Source organism: Cryptomeria japonica, chromosome 11 (genome assembly GCF_030272615.1).
Source record: "Cryptomeria japonica chromosome 11, Sugi_1.0, whole genome shotgun sequence".
Lineage (NCBI taxonomy): Eukaryota > Viridiplantae > Streptophyta > Pinopsida > Cupressales > Cupressaceae > Cryptomeria > Cryptomeria japonica.
In genome coordinates this window covers 262,334,540-262,348,602 of record NC_081415.1, presented here as the reverse complement: position 1 = coordinate 262,348,602, position 14,063 = coordinate 262,334,540, and the positions used below count along the sequence as shown (strand labels likewise).

At 35.3% G+C, this 14,063-nt stretch overlaps 1 protein-coding gene across 3 annotated transcripts in view; it reads right to left on the bottom strand.

Annotated features, from left to right (window-relative positions):
• The window catches only part of LOC131069705 (cytoplasmic tRNA 2-thiolation protein 1), a 54,485-nt gene that overhangs the window by 21,032 nt on the left and 19,390 nt on the right, over positions 1 to 14,063 (bottom strand). For all 3 annotated transcript variants that reach the window (XM_058005235.2, XM_058005233.2, XM_059213857.1), the window contains 4 exons: positions 2,262 to 2,381; positions 1,949 to 2,061; positions 1,749 to 1,841; positions 466 to 506 (listed from right to left, as the gene is read on the bottom strand). In XM_058005235.2, coding sequence (XP_057861218.1) covers positions 466 to 506; positions 1,749 to 1,841; positions 1,949 to 2,061; positions 2,262 to 2,381 — 367 coding nt within the window. The remainder of the gene's footprint in view (positions 1 to 465; positions 507 to 1,748; positions 1,842 to 1,948; positions 2,062 to 2,261; positions 2,382 to 14,063) is intronic.

The following is a 14,063-nucleotide window of genomic DNA, read 5'->3' as shown; positions in this document are numbered from 1 at the left end:
TTGGGATTACTTTTGTGAGTAAGCTCTTATTTTCTTATATTTGAACATTTTTTATTTTTCTAGTTTTAAGATTTTTTGGCATATTTGTTTAGGTAATCTCCTGATTTGTTAAATTAACTCTCATCCCTTTTCTGTTTTCAGAATTTCCATCTCTCTTTAGAAACCCCCATCGATGGTATCTTAGTTTGACTTTGGAATCCCGTTGACTGAATTTGGTCGTTCATGAATACTAATATAATTTCTTTCTCTTCCATCTTTCAGTGTTGAGTTGAATTTATCAAATCACTTGATGTTGCCATTCAAAAATCTCAAATTATGAAAATCTTCACAATAGTCGATTAACCAATAGAGTATCAGTAAGTCATATGTTGTAATGAGTTCCAGTCCAATTGAAAAGCAATTCTATGTGGAATACATAGATAATAGAGGAAACAATAAAGAGAAATAAGGATGAAGAAAACTTACATTCAGTAGAGAAGTAATCCAGCTTCTTGAAATATGCATACGTAAATTAAAGTTAAGGTATCAAATGGTAAGGATATAGACATTTATAAAATCAATTTTCAATGTTTAATTCTTTAGTTCCTTTCAAGTATGTATATGGAAGAAAAATTAAATCTTCAATCCAATTTAGGGACAACCGAGGCACTTGAGGAAGCATTGTTCAAAGACACTTCATGGAGGCTATGGAAAACAAAGAAACAACTATAATTACAAAGAAAAATCTTTAATATCCCTTCTGTATAGAAATTTTTAACTACATGACAGTAATCACATCAGAGTAATCTAATGATTCTAATCAAACAATTATTTAGCAAATTTTCAATTGAATAAAATCCAAATAATATCAATTCTGTATGAATTTTTAAATACATTGCTAAACTCTTATCAGTTAAAACTAATGAGACAATAAACATAAAATCTTCAATCTAACAAATATCTTGAGGCAAGATTTCTGGAAACAAGTATGCCAAGATTTTTTTATCAACATTTGCAATCACACTCCATGATTCATCATTAGGATGAAGAAAAGTATAGGCGGGTTGCACTCTACAGCTCCTTAATAGAACACTCAATAAAGTGCATTAATGCCATCAAAGTTGCCCAAAAAATAATAGATGCACTAGCCATTGCCAACATTTAATTTGTAACAACAGCTCATGCAAAATTATTAAATGCTACTACAACTTAAGCAATGGGTAGGGCATTTATTATTTAACAATTAGTAGCATTTAATAATTTTCAATGATCGATTTAGTGAGCATGAGTGAGTGGTAAAAATGAAGTGTTACCACAATAAAAACCTGGGTTCGATTCGCCCAGGAACAGCTAGACTTTCTTCTGTTGTTGCATTGATGAATCAAGAAGTGTGTTCCAAAAAGTGCTTGTGATGGATTGGGGACTAAGCCCCCATTTCTGTCCCGGACGCTGTAGGGTCACTAATCTCTCAATTGACCAATCAAAGAAAAAACAATGAATGGATGTTACAATTTAGTGGTGGCAATGTCTACTGTTTTATTATCTTCATACTCCCTTTAATGGCATCAATGTACTTTATTATAATTAATTACAAGGGAAGCTCTATTACACAATGTACTTGTACTGCTCTTCGCCCTAACAATGAATCACGCAGTACAAACTTGTCATATTTGAGAATGAAAAGGAGATCAAGAAAGACTAGAAATCAAGATAATAGAATAAGAGTGCTTTCAAATTATGAAAAGCTGCACATCTACTTCCAAGGATATATAACAATCTCTTTCTCATATGTATATTTGAAAGGCTTGCATCTTGGAATGGATCCATCTTCGCCTGTTGTTATCTGTGTGCATCTGCCCAGCCTGAGAATGGAGCAAGTTATTGCTTCAAAATACTTACAACATGAGAACATGTACTTGCAAATAAAATAGCATATACACTATTAGGGAAGGGATTGTTAAGCTCCCACCTGGCAATATCTCCACGAAGAATATTTAATAAAACGGTCTCTGCTATATCATCAGCATTGTGTCCAGTTGCAATTTTGTCTGCTTCCACCATTGTAGCACCTCTATCCAAAGCCTAACAAGTAAAATAAGCTATCACAGAAAACCAAATATACCTCTAAAAAAACAAGGCACAAATAACAAAGAAATCAAATATTGTTCATCCTAATCAAGATGAACAACATCAAAAATGCTAGAATAGTGTTGAACAAAATAAATATTAACATTTTATGTAATATGAAAACACGAATAGAAGCTAGAAAAAACAGTACAAACCTGGCGACGGAAAACTCCACAAAATGTACAATTGTTCTTAAGACCTATCTCCTTTACAATTTCATCCATAGTCCAACCATAAAGAGACTTGTATGAGACAACCTTCAATGGCACGCCATACTGAGAACCAAATTCACATAGAAATTAGTACTCTCAAAAATATCATACTGATAAAATTTTCATATTCATCTTTATATATGAACTTGAATCACAAAAAGAGACTTCCTATACATAGCATAAATGGCATTTAAACTGATTTCAAACATTCAAAGCAATTTAATCTATGATTTCAATAATCAAGATTGTTTAAGGCTGCTGAAATTTTGTTTTAGAATGGATAAGTGTTAGAATAATGTAATGTTTCTAATGGTCATCTAGTTGTCTTAGTTAGTTTAGGAAAGTTTCCTTTTCTGCATTCTGTTAACGATTATTTCTTTTAGAAATATCGTGTCTTGAAAATTCTTTATATAGAGCTTTCGTCTCTATTGTTTAATACAACATTGATTTACCATAACATGGTATCAGAGCGGGTCAATGGGATTATTTAGAGTTTGGCGTTCGAGCCTCTTCACCTGGAATTTTTTTCCAGAAATTTTTTAATGAAAAAAATTGTTGGAGTTTGCATTGGTTTTTTTCATTTTTCTGAAAATTCATGGTTTTGGTTTACGCAGTTGTTCTCAGTGTTGCTGGCTACAAGGAGGGACAGCTTTGCTACCCAAAATCAGGTTAGATGATTTGTGATGATTTAATTTTAGGGTTTTACCGTTTTTTCTTAAAAACAATGTTTTGTATGTTGATCCATGTCTCGGATTTTGTGCCCACTAATTGCTGATGTTTTAGTGTTTGGGTTTTGTGTGATTTGTCTCCTCAAAAATCATGTCTAGTCATCTGTAATTCATGATGTTACTCGTTCGTGTGGGATTTTGAGTTTTGCATGATTTTGTCCTCAAAAATCATGGGTACAAGTGTTTCTATCTAAAGGTTTTTTACCCTTTTTTTCCGAAAAAAACAATGCTTTGTAAACTTCAATTTCAAGGTTTGATGTTTTTTTTCCTAAAAATTGTGGCTTCTTGCAATCTATTTTGGGGCATTGTGCTCATCTGCAAAAGTTTATGGCTGTTTTTGTGAAGCAGTCAACCCTCAAAATCGTGGTTTCAGTTTAACTAGCTATTCTCGGTGTTTCCGGCTATAGGGAGGGGCAGTTTATTTCCCAACATCAAGTTGGATGGATTCCGATTCTCTTGATCATTAACATTCTGCAAATCTAGGGAAGGTCTCAGTAGCAAAAGAATGCTCTGAAGAGAAGGGGCAGCCTTCTTTGTGTTTGTGATCAAAAGACCTACAGATTGTCTTTTGTAGGGTAGTTGTACAATGACCATTAAGGGAGGGTATTAAAATAATGTAATGTTCTATAATGGTCATCTTGTTTAGTTTAGTTAGTTTCTATTTTTGTCTTCTGTTAATGATTGTTTCTTTTAGAAACATTGTCTCCTGTAAATTCTTTATATAGAGATTTTGTCTCTATTGTTTAATACAACATCGATTTACTATTACTTTCCCACACAACCACAGCTCTCCCTACCCATGCGAAGGGTTCCTACGTTTGTTTTTCAGTGGGATAAATTCTGCAGACTTTTTTTTGGAAAATCGCAATTTTCGTGGCAGGTTTCTTTTAAATTCCGTGCCACAATTTTTTTTTACGTCTGCAACCAATGACAACAAAATTCACATCTTTACTAGGCATGATTTTTCTTGTTTATGTGATTTTTTCTTTCTTGCACCTGTGTTTTTTTATTTCCACGATTTTTGCACAAAAAAATTGGGGTTTCTGGTTTCTTCAAACAATGATCTGGTATTTTTTTTAAGAAAAATCGTGTGACACCTGCAGCTAGGGTTTAAAGAATTTTTCCCATAAAAAATTATTTTGGGTTTTAATATTTTTTTTCCACAAAAAATCATAGGAGGGCTTTCCTTGATTTTTTTCCCTCAAAAATCAAGGTTTTGCCGCATGATGTCTGGTGTTTTGTCGTGTGACACTTTAGAGTTTTCACAATTTTTTCCTTAAAAATTGTTTGTGGGTTTTCACGATTTTTTTTCTCAAAAATTGTTCGTAGGATTTGTAATTTATTCCTTAAAAATTATCATTTGTAATTCACGATGTTCGTGTGGGATTTTGTTATTTTGGGGTTTTACCCTTTTTTTCCACAAAAAAGATGATTTGTAACCTCAGATTTATGGGTTTTTTTATTTTGTCGATTTGGGTTTTTTTATTTTCTCCTCAAAATCCTGATTTCTCTTTTGGAGTGTTTTCAGCATTTCACTATTTTTTCCACAAAAATCATGCTTTGTTGCAGTCAGTTTTGGGTTGCACCTGGAGTTGTTGGGGCGAACATTTGCAACCGTGGTATTTTGTAGTCTATTTTGGAGTTGCTAGAACAAACAATGCTCAATACTCTTCTGCAAAAGTTTTTGCAGTTTTTGCTAAAATCGTGTTTGTTGCTCTTTGGAGAGTTTGCCGATTTTTCCTCAAAATCGGGGTCTAAAGTTTTTTCGCTTCTATGATTCGCATATGAGGGTTACATCCGTCAGATGAAATAAGCTATTCTTGGTCATTAACACTTTGCAGATCCTGGGAGAGTCTTCGCAGCAACAGAGTGTTCTTGCGTTTGTTTCCAAAAGACCCGCAAATTATGTCTTTTGTAGGGTTGTTAGGACGATGACCATTAAGGGAGGGTATTAAAATAATGTAATGTTTTGTAATGGTCATCTTGTTCAATTTAGTTAGTTTCTATATTTGTCTTCAGTTAACGATTGTTTCATTTAGAAACATCGTCCTTGTAAATCAATTTAAGGAGCCTTCGTCTCCTTTGTTAACAACATCAATCTACCATAACAATAAGTTACGGGTATCTAATCAAATAGAGAGAAAGTATTTCCATTCAGACAAAGACACACCCCTTGGATTGATCTAATGTCTTTGCAAAAGACAACTTGATGGTATACCTGGATTGTAAATAGAGCTTTTATGACTAGAGTTGATTTGCAGAAGAATATCGGTAGCTATTCTAAAATGTTATCTAATATGGTATCTAAACATTCTAATGTATATCATTCTTTTCAAGGGTTAAGAGCAAACTTATCTCATAGGAAAGCTAGCAATGGCAACAAGGTTGAAAAGGGAAGAGAGGCAAAGTGGAGCCCTCCCCTAAAGGGTATTCATCAAATTGAACTTCGATGGAGCCTTCAAAGGAAATCCAAGTTTAGCAAGCGCTGGTTTTGTTCTTAAGAACTCCTCAAAGGGCCTAATGTATTGTGGCTCTCTTTTCTTTGGGATAAAAACAAATAAAAAAGTAGAGTGGCAAGGGATATTAGCAAGATTGGCAGCTGCAACTTTTCAAAAGTTATCAAAACTCATGGTAGAAGGAGATTCAATGATGGTTATTGGTTATCAATGATCTAATTAAGGGGAAAACCTAAATTGGAAGCTGAATTGGCATGCAGAAGAAATGGCAGGATTGAAGAATAGATTTGAATAGATTGAGTTTCTTCATTGCATGCAGAAGATGAACACGGTAGCTGATCAATTCACTCATGCAAGAATTGAATAAGAGCCTATAACGGTTCTCTATAGTCATATATCAAGCCTATGGAAAGATCTAGAGAAACATCTAAGGTATAAACCACCTTGATCATTGTAGTGAATGTGGCAGCTAACAGTGATCTTTAAAGAAGGTTTTTTACTTGTTATCGATCCTTGAGCAAAGAATTGTATCGGCTCAATGTAATTTTGAATGTGCCATACGATAAATAAATGGCTGCCATGTGTGTATATTACAATGGTATTGGCAATTGATTCTCACTTTGCTGAGATCATGTATAGGTTGTAAGGATGCAGATCATGCTTGAAGAGTTCTGTAGTGGTAGCTCTGGCAAGTAAAAAATTATGTGGTCACGTGAGTAGGAGGTTTTTTAGAATAGAGAATGTTGTGAGAAAGTATACAAGAATTGTGGGGTTTGTTTGGTATTCTTTATCTAGTGTTTTTGGGGTTGATGCAGGGATGGCAAGTTTCAACCATGATGGGCGAGTGTCTTTGAGTCCATACGCTTTTTCTATCTGACCAATTCTGAGACTTAAAAGCATCAGAAGATATGGAAGTTGATAAGGTTTCAAAGATATTGCCAAGAAAGTTGGTTTATGGAGAGGATCTGGCATCCTCTCTAATGTAACAAGATGAAAACAACGATGAGATTGAAGCCATGAGAAGAGAAATCGAAGTGTGTAATGTCCCGTTCTCAATGATGTTCATTCAATGATCTAGTGGCCTATTCCGAAGACCCGTAGGCTATTTGGAAAGGAGAATTAGGGTTTCCTACTTTTGTGGAGTTTTGCACAAGCTTTTTAGGGTTTGTCAGGAGGGAATTCTTCAGTTTTGTTTATGGTTTCCTTCTGGGTTTTTCATGAACTTCAGGGTGGCATAACATGCATTTGATTCTACGATGCAATGCGAACTTACTATTTTTAGTAAGTTAGGGTTTGGCTAACTGGATGGTACAGTTTTACCAAGCTTTCCAAGCTCTTTCTCTGGGTGCGAAGATCATGCTTTTCGGAGCAGTATTTCATAACTTACTATTTTTAGTAAGTGGCAGTTGAGCATTACTATTTTTGGCAGTCTTGGACAGGGTCCTGATCCAGTTCAGTTCAGTGGTTTTCATTGCTCAGCTTCATCCTTGATTTTAATGATAATTAATATTGGAGTTATAAGTTATTTAATTAAATATTATTTCCTTATCCTAAGGTTTAATATTTAATTATTTTATTACTGATTAATTTTATTGAGAATTGTGCATAATGTGTTTTCCCAAGTCTGCTAGGCGAAATATTGATGTTATGAAGGGAGACGCCAAAAGTGAATGTGGAGACTTTATTATATTTAAGTGTTTTTTCATGCCCAAAATCGTGGTCTTCTTGCTAGGCGTGATTTTGACTTCAGTGGGACGCCATACTTGGGTCCACCTTGGAAATGAAATGCAAATTTGAAGGGGTGAATTTGGAGGCATTTGGATTTGAATTTCAAACTTGGAAATCTATTTAAACAGGTGCTTGGCTCCTCATTTGATCATCCAGAGAAACTATAATGTTATGCTGTCGGAATGACTCCACACTTCTTCGAGGGTGAAAACCTCCTAGATTATCATTTGCAATTTTGAGTGTGAGACATCACTCCTAGCTGTGGTTCGACTTTGTGGATTGCTTGGTGTTCTTGTGGATTGCGTTTTGTGTGGATTTGGAGAGTTTGTTTGCTGCTGTGATTTATGTTGGATGTGGTGGTTAAAGCATCATTTTATTCATATCTCCCTGCATGTTGATCGTTGCATTCTAGGTATCTGCTATATCCAACCATACTCCTTGGGTGATATACTTCACCAATTTGCAGATTGACGTGGTGTTTGTGATTTTTGGTTGTAAGTCGAATTCTATAGCAGGCCGTACCATTTGGGAGGTGCATCGGGTTGCGTGCATTACTGTTGAAGCTTCCATGTTGCTGGTTTGAGGTTTGAGGTTGATCGCCTTTGTTGTTAGTTTCATTTATTTCAGATTTGGTGTGATTTAGAGTGGATTGGAGTGAGTTGTGAGCTTTTCAGTGTTGCTGGTCCAGTTATGGAGTTGCTGTTATTTTATATCAGATTTGTTATTTTATGTTTGTGGCTTGAAATCAGCTATAGTTGATTATTGTAAGCTAGTAGAACTTCATTGTAATCATCCTTGTATCATTGGTTAGTAGTACTAACCTCTATAATTGAACTTGAAGTGCTCATTGTAATCCCCACTGCATAAGTGGAAGAGGCTGGCTTGGCCGCCTTATTGTTTGTAATTTCAGTTTGTAACTTTTGTCCTCCCACTAAGTAAGTGGTTGAGTGATATTGTCCTCCCGCTGAAATATGTGGTAGAGTGATAGTTTTTATGTATTGTCCTCCTGCTGAAATATGCGGTAAAGTGATAGTTTTTATGTATTGTCCTCCCACTGAAATATGCGGTCGAGTGATTGTTTCTATGTATTATCTTCCCGCTGAAATATGTGGTAGAGTGATTGTGTTTGAATTCCTTGTTGTTTTCCTTGGCCAGTTCACCGCCACTAAGTAAGTGGTTGAGTGATATTTTCCTCCCGCTGAAATATGCGGTAGAGTGATTGTTTCTATGTATTATCCTCCTGCTGAAATATGTGGTGGAGTGATTTTGTGTTTGAATTCCTTGTTGTTTTCCTTGGCTAGTTTACCTCCAAGTAGTTTAGTTTTTATCCTGCTGGATAAGCAGAAGGGGTTGGCTTGCCGCCCGTGCATTGTAATTTCAGTTCAGTTTATGGTGCTAACGATCCCCGGAACACCGTATGCTCTCACCCTCCCAGATTGGGCTCTCGGTGAACAAAAGGTGGAAGGGTTCCCTTTCAGTTATTTTGGATTATTTCTCTAACCTTAACGGGTTATTGTGTTGCTTTGTAATTTTATTGAGAATCAAAAAAAAATTAAGGGGTATATTACAAAGTGCTAAGGACCTATTGCAATTATGCGTGCTAAGGACCTATTGCAATTATGCGTGCAAGGTTTTACAGGTCTTGATGTAACACATGCTAGTGGAAGGTGTAATATCCCCAAATAGGGCTAATGGAAAAACCACAATATCTCCAAAAATATGCAATAGAGAATTATGAAATTTCATTTGCAAATACGTAACCCTTCAACAAACTTAAATCTATGCTCGGAATATTTTTCTCATTTTTCTACAATTTTACAGGAATTTCTTAATATAAAAAAGTTACAGAAAACACACTAATACTACCCAGAAATTTCAGAAGCAGCTTTCATCATTTTCTTACTCTTTTCTGAGATGAATTTAACCAGCAATATACAGGTTAATGCCCAAATACCTCAGAAAATGCCTTCAAAACCCTAGCCACCTCTGCCAAAACTCTCATAAAATCAGCATTGAGTCTCACAATGATATCACCCTTGTCCTTGTTGACATTAGCCACAAGGATGCTCAGAAAAATGCAAGAATTTCAATGTAGGTTGTCCAAATCTGATTTTTGATATCTCTAAATCACACCTCCAAAATGGTTTAAAAACCTGATAAAAATAGGTAGCTCTAAAAATGATGTGCTATGGAATCAAAGACCAAAGCCCTTCCACCAAAACACACCCTACTGACAAGGGGAGCCCATATGTCTCTCTGAAACCAGGGTTAAGGGTTTTAAGCCTCAAGTCAAGAAACTGCAGCAGCAGTAGAGAAAAGTGTCATCACATAATGAGCTCCAAGAGAACCCTAACATGTTATCTAACTACTCCCAAAAGAATGATCTAATCCCAACCACAGATTCATTGCAAGCTCAATCAAATGCTCAAAATAAAACCCTCAAATATGAGCCAATAGGCTCCTTATTTTCCAACGCCCTTTTTGTACATGTTTAATAAAAACTACTTGAAGTACATGTCCCTTAAGTTATTATACTCAAAAGGGAAAATAATAAGTCTTTAGGCTAAGAGTTACTTAAAGTTGCATAAAAAGGCATACCCATAACCTAAGATCACTTTCCATTTGATGAGATATTCAGAAATTATTTTACTCCTTAGTTTCTTCCCTCTTGCTTGCAAGATTGTTTCCGGAATGGGTAACAACTTACCACCTCCATGCATAGGGGGTGACATCATAGAAGGAATCACTTATTGTCCAAGAGCCTTTTTGAGGAATAGCACACGGAACACATTGTGGGTTTTGCCTATAGATGAAACCTCCAACTCATATGCTACTTCACCAATTCTTTTGATCACCTTGAAAGGCCCATAAAGCTTTGGTTTAAGCTTTTCCGCTCCACTTACATTCAATGACAATTATATATAAGGTTGAAGACACAAAAATACCATGTCTCCCATCTCAAAAGACCTCTCAACTCAATGGCAATAAGCATATTTCTTTTGTTGTTCTACGCAATCTAAATATTTTCCTTAAGTGCCTTAAGGATATCTTGATTCTCTTTAGCACACTCAAAAGCTTTTGGGACTCAACATGGGGTACTCGCCGAACTTGCCAAACCCAACGAATCCCACAAGGTAGACTCAGCCATTTTAGTTACTTTCTAAAAAACAACTTACAACCTTTCAATGCTTGTTTGGTTTATGACATGCCCATCTAGGATTTGCAAAAAGAAAATGAAAATGATTTGCTCCATGAAGATCCCAGTGGTTTTGAAGGTCTTCACTTGGGCTTGGTGGCAAGGCCCCTCATCCCTGTCGGGGGCGCTGCCCACAAATTACCGCAAGAGGTGCTGCCCCTTGACCCCTTTGGGGTGTCGCCCCCAAACCCACATCAAACTATAACCAAATAGTAGGCCAATGATGAATCATGATCATGAATTTTGCAAAATGCATATCCCCTATTGCAAATCTCTGTATCTTCGTAGTCAAAGCCACAATTAAGGATTATCTTGTTTCATACATTGAACAACTTGTTTAGTATACAAGGACTGTCATAGGAAAAGTGGCATGCTAGAGTCATTGTACTGCTGAATACAAGTCATAGTTGGCAAGAAATGCCATTTTCATAATGCAAAAAAGTATCGATCATGCCCTGCAAAGACAATTCATAGAACAATTCCATCTATCAGTATCCTAAATAAGGTCAAACTAGAACATAACCATTTTTTTTTATCTTAACCTTTCCTCTTTGTTAATGAACTTGACAACAAAACATTCACTCTTGAAGGCTTCAAGAAAAGTTTAATAATAAATCCCTCACTTGAATAAACACACCAATTGCTAAGACACAAGCAAATATCATGGCTACATCATCATCCAAGACCTATCTTAGATGTCAATGCATGACTTGTTGTGATGTTGGGATGAGTAATCTAGGCTACTTAAGCCATAAACTTATATTTTTAGTCTTAATATTTGTTTTGATACCATGGATTTCATAATCCATAAGATTTGTATACATTTTCCTATATATAATTTTAAACTTATACATCTACCAATGTTGTTTTCTTTAGCTAAAAATTATAATTCATTTTAAAACTCATGTGATCGATGTAGACTTGTGTATATGGTCATATTAGCTTATATTTGATTAGTTTATTGTGTCTCTAAAGTTTATTTATTAGAGGGTGCATGAAACAAGTTTTGAATCCTTGAAAATCTCTATATTTCATGGTCTTTTCAATTTGTCAAGTTCGGGCGCTGAGTCTGAATCCAAATCAAAGATCAGCTTGCTGAGTCCAAGTCCAAATCAAAGATCAGATTGTCGAGTCCAAGTCTTGTAACACTGGTTTATATACCTATGTTTTTGTTCATATTTATAAAGCTAAAATTCTGAAATTCGCGGTTGGCTTCTGTAGCAAAGCCCCATGGTGAAGTGCAAAGAAAAGAGAACATATATTAACAATTACGCAGTGTTGTGATCACATCACACATCGCCCCATCAAGATGGGGACCCCCCTTTTTTTTGTTCTAGTTGCTTTATTTTCTCTCTCTCTCTCTCTCTGCTTTAGGATGAAATGAGTTTTGCATGATTAAGAGTCTTGTTAAAGAGATCATCAAAGTTGCCCACCTCACGTTGAGTAAATTTTTCTTGAGTCTTTTGCTTGAGAATTGGTAAAGGAATGAGTTTGAGCATTTGAATATGTAATGAAATTATCATTTAAAATCCGCCCCATCTCTAAGTCTGTCTTAGGTTTCAACTTCATGACTTCACATTTTGGAACGAATCTCCTACTTCATGAGTTAAGGAGGTGAAGCGAACTTCAGGAGTGACACATTTGAGGCTAATTTTACAAGGAGATCAAAACAAACTTCATGTTTGAAGCCTATAACAGAATGTCAACTTCATGTTTGCGCAAATTGGAGTGAAATACTCTACTTCACTAGTTGCTAGAATGGAGCGAAATACAAACTTCATGACTTGACCAAGAGGAGCAAAGTTTGCTACTTCATGACTTTAAGTTTTGGAGCGAAGTTTGCTACTTCATGAGTTTGGGTTGAGGAGCGAAGTTCATGATCTTATAAAGTGGAGCCATTTTTAAGAGTGTAGTTGGGTATAAATAGGTGAAATGAATTAGAAGTTGACAACTTCATGAATCATTACTTTGGAGCGAAGTTGATAACTTTGGGAGTTGCAAGAGATGAGCGAAGTTGAAAACTTCATGAATTGGTGTTTTGGAGCGAAGTTGATAACTTCGATAGTTGCAAGATTGGAGCGAACTCCATGATCTCATCAAGAGGAGCAAACTTGAACTTTGGGAGTTGTCATCTAGGAGCAAACTTCATGATTTTACTTCTTGAAGCAAATTTCATCAATAAACAAGCACAAGCATGAGCAAAGTTGAGTAAGAGAAGAAGGATGATCGCCTTGAGTAGACACAATGCCAAATGAACTTCATGATTCCAACAACAGGAGCGACGTTTTTACTTCATGAACTACCGATTTGAAGCGATTTTACATCTTCATGACTTGTAGGAGTAGAGCGAACTTCAGATTCAAAGGTTTTGGAGCGAAATCATTACTTCATGAGTTGCACTTCTCAAGCGACCTCCACAAATTGATATAGGAGAATGAACTTGAACTTCATAAGTTGATGGATAAGAGCAAGATTCAACATCTTCATGACTTAAGCGTTTCAAGCGAAAAACATACTTCATGAATTGAAGAAGTGAAGCAAAGTTAAGCAAAGTTCATACTTCAGGAGTTGAAGGATTGGAGCGAAGTTCATGAATCAAGAAGGAGGAGCGAAGTCTATACAAGATGAGCCTCGTGAGTTTAAAACTTCAAGCGAACTTCATGAATTAACAAATTGGAGCGAAGTTCATATTTTCAAAAATCAATTAATTTGAGGGCCCAAAATAAATTCAAAATTGATCTAAAGATGAGTCAGCCAAGGTAAGTTTTAATTTAATTTTTATTTCATGGCAAGTCGGCCTTAGGGTAAAAGACACATCCATTCACCTTGGGTGCCTATAAAGGAAGGATTGAAACAATCATTTCAACATCAAATCAAACAAATTGTTTCTCCTCTCTTGAGCAAATTTCATCAGCAGTCAGCGAATTTCATAAGTGCAGATTGGTGAATTTAGCAAGAAGGCGAATTTTCAATAAGGCGAATTCACACAAAGATCAGCAAGTATATCCATTGAAGGGCAAATTTATTCATATTTAGTCAGCTCTTGCAGACCTGTTTATCATTATTTAGTCTTCAAACAAGGTGAAATCAGTAAAATCTGAGGTGAAGTATAACATTTTGCTTGATAGAGGAGTCATCTCAGGTCTGACTATAGTTAAATTTTGATTGAATTTCATTGAATCAGATCTACATTATCTACAAAATCAATCTTTTCAGAAATTAAAATCATATTCATTAAGACAATTGATTAAATTTTTCATAAAGATCAGCAAGTATATCCATTGAAGGGCAAATTTATTCATATTTAGTCAGCTCTTGCAGACCTGTTTATCATTATTTAGTCTTCAAACAAGGTGAAATCAGTAAAATCTGAGGTGAAGTATAACATTTTGCTTGATAGAGGAGTCATCTCAGGTCTGACTATAGTTAAATTTTGATTGAATTTCATTGAATCAGATCTACATTATCTACAAAATCAATCTTTTCAGAAATTAAAATCATATTCATTAAGACAATTGATTAAATTTTTCATAAAGATCAGCAAGTATATCCATTGAAGGGCAAATTTATTCATATTTAGTCAGCTCTTGCAGACCTGTTTATCATTATTTAGTCTTCAAACAAGGTGAAATCAGTA